Genomic DNA, 8,418 nt, shown 5'->3' on the forward strand with positions numbered 1-8,418 from the left:
CTCTCTCTCTCTCTCTCGCTTCCCCACTCTCTCCTTCTTTTCCCTCTCTTCCTTCCTTAATTTTTATTGGTAAGACTCCTGGGTGGGTGGTTGGCGGGTGCTCAGACTCTGGTGTGATTTGCTCCCTTCTTTTTCCAATCGCCAGCTTTTTGTTTAGGTTACTCTCTTGTTACACCTCTAAACTTCGGCATTTATATGGCCTAAGTGTTTTGCAAGTGCCGTAAAACCCTGAATAACTAAAGAAATTTGAGTTCAATGTGCCAGGGCAGGGGGGGTTCATATAACGTGTGGATCTAACTTTTTAATGTTCTTTATACTTTTTTTCAAAACAAAATATGACAGGCTTGTCACTGTGTTTGTCGCCAAAACTAGAATTTTTCAACAGATACACAATTCATCTTCTTCTCTTTTTTTTAAAGACAGGTCTTAGGTTTAAAAATTCCTGTCGACAAATCAAGAATCGCAGACATGCGCATTTTGTTCTTCGTGCTCGACCTGTCTTTGCGAACTTCATGAACAGGCTCAATTGACTGAACCAAGAGAAACTGTCATCTTTCGGATTTTTTCTTGTCTAACAGTATAAAGAACATTTAAAAGAAAAAAGTTAAATCCACACTATCTACTAATTACATTGACCTTGTAATCAAAATTTTCAAGTCTTTTATTTTTGACACTCTTGGTTACAGAAAAGCGTAACTGATTATAACAAAATGTGTCAAACTGTCTAATGGAAAGGTACAAATAGTTTAAGTTCTATCTCTCTTATTAGATGCTTATTTTAATTAAGAAAGAAACAAATGACTGAGGGATAATAGATGTGCCAAGTGACAGAAAAATACTTCTTTCTCTTGTCTTTTTCTTTTTTTCTTTTAAATTATAGTGAACACGGCTTTCTAGAACTAAGACGGCGACATTTACATATAATTTCTGCAAAACAATACATGTATCCATTGTTGAAAATTAAGAACTCTTTAGCTTCTCAGATACCTACTGTTCTTTGCATAAGATTAATCAGAAGAAAAAAAATTTCAAACTAAAAAAAAAAGCAACTAAAAAGGCTTCCATAGACTACCGAACTGATTAGGATGTTCTTTTTTAAACCGATAACAATTTCTGTGCTGTCCCAACGAACAAAACATTCAGTATTTTCTTTTTGAAGTTATAAAGGTAATTTATTGATGTCTATACTTTCTGTGTTCAAGCACTTATTATGACTGCTGTTATAAACCTTCCATAAAAGCTCTTGATAAGGATGTAACTTTTGAAACCCATACCATTTCTATGCTGTCAAGGAGAACGAAACATTAACTATTCCAAATACGTTTTAAAGTCTATTTAATTTTGTTTTCTATACTTTCTGTGCTCATAGCACTTGAAATGACGCTGTTGTAAACCTTGAATAAAAGCTCTTGGACCCGCCTGTTGCCATCTTCCTCTTTCTGCCGAGTCGGGGGAAACTCCCTGGTCAGTCGTGGACACGGATGCACTGGTCATCGGCAGATCTCAGACTGATGGACACTGGAGCGTCGTGGTGGACACGGAGCCTGGACACGGGGTAGAGCCGTGCCTGGACATGGTCATAGGTGGCCATCTTGTGTAGAGGGTATGGCCGTGCCTGGACATGGTCATAGGTGGCCATCTTGTGTAGAGGGTACAGCCTTGCTTGAGGACCATCGTGAACGGCGACTCTAGAAAGAGGGAACATCCTGGCTTCATGAACCTTTTCCACCGCTACTCTAGAAAGTGGGTACATCTCAGCTTTCTGGGTATCTTGAACAGCTATTCTGGACAGTGGATACATTTCTGCTTTCTGGATTCCATGAACAGCTACTTTTGAAAGCGGATACATCTTGGCTTCCTCAACGCTACCCACCGCTACTTTGGAAAGTGGATACATCTCTGCTTTCTGGAAGCCATGAACAGCGACCCTAGCGAGGGGGAACATCTCGGCCTTTTCATTACCGTGCACAGCCACCCGAGATTCTGGGTACACCTCGGCTCTCCGAATATCGTCAGGGACGGCTACTCTGGAAAGTGGGTACATTTCTGCTTTCTGGATACCATGAACAGCTACCTTTGAGAGTGGATACATCTTGGCTTCCTCACCGCTACCCACAAGTACCCTGGAAAGTGGATACATTTTGGCTTTCTCCACGTGACCCACCGCTACTCTAGAGAGGGGAAACAATTCTGCTTTTTCCTGACCATGAACCGCGACGCGAGAGAGTGGGTACATTTCGGCTTTCCTCGCAGTTGGAGCAGCCGGTCTGGGCAAACGTTGCAGTTCAGCCTCGGTGTCTTCTCCGTGAACAAGGACTTTGGACTTCGGGTACAGTTCGGCCCTCTCGCTGAAGGTGGGGGAAGTCCCTGTGTGTGTGTGGAGAGGGGAAAGAGACATTAGTCAGTCCAAAAAAGATCTGTTGATATCCTGAGTGAGAGGCGTAGAAAGAGACAAATGGCTGTCTTTAGAGTTACCAAGTTCTATTTTCAATGTCCCTAGTTTTGAAAAATTAATTGATGTAAAAAATGTTGAGTTTTTACATGTCCAATCAAGCTTTTCGAATGCAGTTCTATGAATGTCTTGATAACTACTCTGAATAATATTACGATTTCGAAATAGCAGGTAGAACATAATTTGGTTTCTGACCTCATGGTCTTAGTAACTAAAAATGGCCAAAAAGTTTCTTTTTCGTAGAAAAATATGCCAAACCAGGCAAAATCAGGACAAAACGAGACAAGAGACGAAGAGGAAAGCAAAACAGATCAGGACAAGGAAATAACACGTTTGCAAAAATGGGACGCGGCAATAAGACACGAACAAAATTAAATAATCATAAAAGATAATAGATAGCATAACTTGTATAGTGCAGATTCCCACGCAACAGAAAGCTCTATGCGCTTCACGATCTATAAAGGAATCAAATGAAGGGGTCAAGTGAAAAAAACCCAAGCAAACAGTAGGAGTCAATTTGAAAAAAAAACCCAAAATAAACAACGGTACTAGACTAGCCCTTAACTTCCAACAGTACCTGGAGTGTATCCAATAAGTTGTAAAGCAAGTGAAATACTCATTAAGTCATTCACATACCATGTTTTTATTAAAGCATTATTCAGGGCTAGAACTCAGATGGCAGCTGGACCAGAAAAGTACAGTAAAGTAAAGAGCACGTACTTTATTACCTATTACAGCAAAGCAAGTTAAGAATACACCAATTTTGTCTCCACAAAAAACAACAACTGCAAACAAACAATTTTTAAAATAAATAGGCTAAGTTGAATTTGATTGATGTGACTTATTCTTTAAAAAAAAAACTTGACCCTTTCAAATCTTCAAACACTTCTTACCTGCTCGGGTAAACCCCAACAGTAGCACCACTAACAGACACTTCCAGAACAATGTCCCTGACATAGTGCCCTTCTGTCACGGACGTACTTCTTCTGAGCTAGAACGACCTATGGGGAAATTTAGTCAGAGGCAGGAACAACATGACATTTTGGATTTTAAAGAATGTAAAGTTTTCTGGGACATAGTAGGTTCTGTACTGGTTCACATGTACAGATAGAAATGTAGAGAGATAGATAGATAGATAGATAGATAGATAGATAGATAGATAGATAGATAGATAGATATATAGATAGATAGATAAATGAATAAATAGATACATAGACACATAGATATATACGATCGGTAGATTGATCGATAAAAGGAGGAGTCAAAATTGAAGAAAAAAAGTAAGTACATCATCATCATCATCCAGTGCCAGATCTGCGACACACATCGGCGATCATGGTTCTTCCTTCATTCCTTTGCTCGGATGCTCTTTAAAAAGCTACGTTACCCTGATCTTTCCCCGTTACCCATTGGTTTAGGTTCCCAAAGTTGGTTGTTCTGGGCCTACCCCTGCCTCGTTTGCCTTCAATTTTGCCAGTGAGAGCTAAATGTTCAAGACCTTTATGTCTATTCAGGTGTCCCAAAAACTGTATAACAATTATTTGTCGTTTCCTGATTGTTTTTAACAGTGAACGTCCCACGTGGACTTCATAAGGCACTACCTCATTCGACGTCTTTTCTTCCCAAGATATTCCCAGTAGTCTCCTAAAAAAACACCTTTCCGTTGTTTCTTTTCCATTTTCCCTGTGTTTAATGGTGGTCAGCATTCACAGCCATATAGAAGTAGTGAGAGAATAGCAATATGGAAATAAAAACGTTTTGAATGTGTAACAGGCTGTCACGTTGTATATCCACAAAAGGGAAAGGATAGTAGAGTGGAAAGAAAGAGCCCGAAATTGTAAACGTTCGGGTTCGTTATGGTGGTTGGTCAGAACAGAAACGAAACCACAAGCTATAACTTTAACTTTACCAATAAATTATAGTGCAGTCAACAATCCGTGGCGCAACTTATCAAATATCTCCTCGACTATCAAACATAAACTCTCCATCTTTTGCATAGTGACTTTTATCAAATTTTAATTATCTTTACAGATTAATATTTTTGTAAACACCTGTTAGCTCTATTCTAGAAAATTCCTTTATCAACACTAATTAAAAATCCCAGTGGGTGGTTTCTATAGATTTTAAAAACTTTACAGCTGGGACAATATTGCTTTTAAAAGCAAGTCCGTCATTTTTACCTAAATGTGAGATTATCTTTATTGAATGCATGTATGGAGAAAATTAAGGGCAGAAAAGTGTTCACTCTAAAACTAATTTCTTGTAACTGGTTTTGCCGCTGAAAAGTGTCATTGGTGAGCTGTGACGTAAGCCAAATGCGTATACAAAATGTGTGTGAGAAGCTGGAAGTGCTGTGGACAATTCCATTTTCCGCGTGAAGGAGATCTGTAGTATTTTATATTAAATTAAAGAAGAAGAGTTCTTTTAATCTAGCCTCAATTGTTATGGAAACTCAATTGTTATGGGAAAATATGATTAAGTTAAGACAAATTAATACAAACTGCTGTTAAAAATCTGGGTGAAACGAAGATAGATAAATAGATAGATAGATAGATAGATAGATAGATAGATAGATAGATAGATAGATAGATAGATAGATAGATAGATAGATAGATAGGTAGATATGGGGAGATGGAGAGGATAGATAGATAGATAGATAGATAGGTAATGGACACATAGATACATAGATAAATAGATGCATAGATAATAGACAATAAATCGAATGATACATAAAACGAAGCGTCAAAATTGAAGCAAAGAAAAGAAGTATATTATTTTTTATCATTTTATTCAAAATATGTATTGCTCAATCAAAAACTTTGCCTTCTATTTTTACATTTATTAGCCAGAACAAGGGGACATGAAATTCCCAGCGCAAAATTTTGTCTGCCCGTCTAAAAAAAATTAAGAATGCCAGACGAGTTGCTCTAGATATGGCAGTCAAGCATGCAGTGCAAGGACATTCATCGTTGCTCAGTGTGAGGGGAAATTCATTTTTTATTGGGCTAATTGGTCGCTTTTAAGGACAAGCAGGCTAACCCAGATTTCGGGGGTTTCCAGAAATCTTGACCTACACCAAAAATGGGCATTGTCCTTCCTATAGGAGAAGTTGGGTTCCATTGGTGTGTGTATTTGTTTGGTTATAGAGAAAACTCTCCTTGTCTTTTAAAGAAACTGAAAAAGGGGCAAAAACTTTACCTTCAATTTTCTCAAAACAGCATTTTCCGGGATAGCCCCCTTGTGCTTAAAAGCGACCAATAAATCTGAGAGAGTGTTAGAACGGGTTATGTATTGAGGTATCCATATTATGTAAAAAAAACCAAACAGTTTCAAAATCATCTAATCATCCCTCCTTCTCTCTCTGTGCCGCCCCCCCCCCCCTTTGCCCAGGTCCTTTTTTAATCTCACTCACTCACTCACTCACCCACCCACTATCTCACTCACTCACTCACTCACTCACTCACTCCCTCACTCCCTCACTCCCTCACTCCCTAACTCTCTCTCTCTTTCTCTCTCTGTCTCTGTCTGTCTGTCTGTCTGTCTGTCTGTCTGTCTGTCTGTCTGTCTGTCTGTCTGTCTGTCTGTCTGTCTGTCTGTCTGTCTGTCTGTCTGTCTGTCTGTCTCTCTCTCTCTCTTTGCCACCCCCCCCCCTTCTCTCTCTCTTTCTCTCTCTCCGTCCTCACTCTCTCTCTACTTCTCTCTCTCTCACAAATACACAACCACACACACACACACACACACACACACACACACACACACACACACACACACACACACACAAATATACACACACACACTGTTCGCCCCTCTCTGTCTCCCTCAATTAGAAGAAAACCCTATGACGCTGGTTGAAGCTGAAGGATGATCGCCCCCACATCAGATGTAAACCTGGATAAGACACATAACGAACTGACATTTACACCGGTAACGAAAGGGCAAATCTAAAATATTATGTCTGTGAACTTCTCCGTCTAAAAAGATAACATTTTTTTTCGTTAAAATCCTTTTATTTCTTTGAAACAAAAATCTGGTTTTAACATTAATCGATTTTTAAACTCTTATTTTTCTCGGTTGGAAAATATTAGAAAAACAACACAAACACAGAAAAACACTCCGCCCCCAAAAAAATAAAAAAATAAAATAAAATAAAATAAAATAAAAATAAAATAAAATAAAATAAAGTAAAATAAAATAGAAAAATAAAAAATAAAATAATAAAGTAAAATAACATTTAAAAAAATGAAAAATAAGATAAAATAGAATTTTATTAAAAATTATAATTTTAAAAAATAATTTAAAATTAAAAACCAAATAAACAACAAAAAAGAACTGTTATATCAAAATAACAATGGACGAAACACTCACCTCTGTACACCTGTGTTTCTATTTTTTAGGACAACCTGCTATATTGTTATCATGCACGTGCTGGGGTGAGCAAACGCGTGATTTTTTTTCCGTCTGTCATTCCAACACGTTCAGACTTCTCCATTTATAAGGCTTCAAGGCAGTCACAGTCACAGAGAAAACACGCGGGTACCTTTTACAACATCAGCTGAGGACATAATTTGGTGCCGTAAAAGTAGAATGGCGAACCTTAGAATCTGTCAGGATGAGAATACTACTTGCACACGAAACGACACTGAAGCAATACCGACACGGCACCGACACAATACAAAAGTGACAATAAGGATAATTTGTGACGGTGTTCGCTCGTGTCGTTTTGCGAACTAATTGAGACTATACCGTCAGTTCAGCCTACACACCAGTCATCATTTTTTTTCTTTTTGTAAGTGTTTTACAGCGCTGGCAACAGCATATTTAGGTCATATGAGCGCACGGGACACATTAAACACGTTCAGTTTTGTAGGAATTAATTTTTTGAATTTTCACCGGGTGGCGCCGAAGTCTATTCTTTTTTTTTTGGACCACCAAGTGGTCTTTAACGTGCTCAACTTGCACACGGGACCTCCGAGATTTTTTACCCTTATCCGAGAAGGCTAGGTGTTTAATCTTACCTACCCTAAGATCAAGGGTGTGGTTGAAAAACAGCAGGAAGAAGGAGCCAAGAAGTAGCAGGAGAGAGAAAGAGAGAGAGAGAGAGAGAGAGAGAGAGAGAGAGAGAGAGAGAGAGAGAGAGAGAGAGAGAGAGAGAGAGAGAGAGAGAGAGAGAGCATTAATGCAGCAATCATTACGGTGTCGTTTCGGTTGCATTGACGTTTCGTGTACTCAAGTTTTCAGTGGTTTATCCCATACCTGCTATACTTATAACGGGTTATTTCTTCGGCTCTGTTTTAGTAGCGTCACGTGACCCACAGAGTGGTCATTTCATTGTCCAGCGTGGCATAGACACGTCAGCGCATCTGTCTGTCTCCCAGATTGTAAAACAGTATAGCTTAATACGTGGGGCCCATTGGGGGATTGGGTTGGTTCTGGTCGGGGCGGCTTGCTAGCCAGATTGAGAGCGCAAAGCGGCTATCATGGTATGATTAAGGGTGCTCATGTGGGGATCGGGTCTGGTCGGATCGGTTTACTTGCCAGATTGAGGACGCAAAACGGCTATCGTGGCACACGCCGATCGCGCCCGACTCTCCGACTCGAAAATAAACGCGTTATTTTCAGGCGACGAGTGGGATGATCGCCCCCAACTCGACCCGACCCTGTCCGACGCGACCCGATCCCATCCGTAATACGGGGTTCCCACTATGGCTGGATCGGCCCGATCGCCCGACTCAGTCGCCTGAAACTGAAAACAAACACGTTTATTTTTGAGGTGATCGAGTCGGGCGATCGGCTCCATCGGCTGATCCCATCCGTAGTGGGCACCCGGTATAATGGGCACCCCGTTTAAGGCAAAGACCTTACCATAACCTCTTTGGCTCAGGGTCACATAATCATCCGGGGAGCGAGTGGTCAGCGGGCGCCACTGGGCTATCTTACCTTAGTTTTAGTAAGAGTTTTAAGGCACT

General features: G+C 39.9%; 1 protein-coding gene across 1 annotated transcript; it reads right to left on the reverse strand.

Annotated features, from left to right (window-relative positions):
• Positions 1 to 643: 643 nt before the first annotated feature.
• On the reverse strand, positions 644 to 6,876 carry LOC101861760. Its single transcript, XM_005106496.3, has 3 exons — positions 6,818 to 6,876; positions 3,346 to 3,453; positions 644 to 2,367 (listed from the first exon to the last, which is right to left on the reverse strand). The coding sequence occupies exons 2-3, from the start codon at positions 3,407 to 3,409 to the stop codon at positions 1,466 to 1,468; spliced, it is 966 nt and encodes a 321-aa protein (XP_005106553.1). The 5' UTR covers positions 3,410 to 3,453; positions 6,818 to 6,876; the 3' UTR covers positions 644 to 1,465.
• Between the last annotated feature and the right edge of the window lie 1,542 nt (positions 6,877 to 8,418).

Source organism: Aplysia californica, unplaced genomic scaffold (assembly GCF_000002075.1).
Source record: "Aplysia californica isolate F4 #8 unplaced genomic scaffold, AplCal3.0 scaffold00537, whole genome shotgun sequence".
In the NCBI taxonomy this organism is placed as follows: domain Eukaryota; kingdom Metazoa; phylum Mollusca; class Gastropoda; order Aplysiida; family Aplysiidae; genus Aplysia; species Aplysia californica.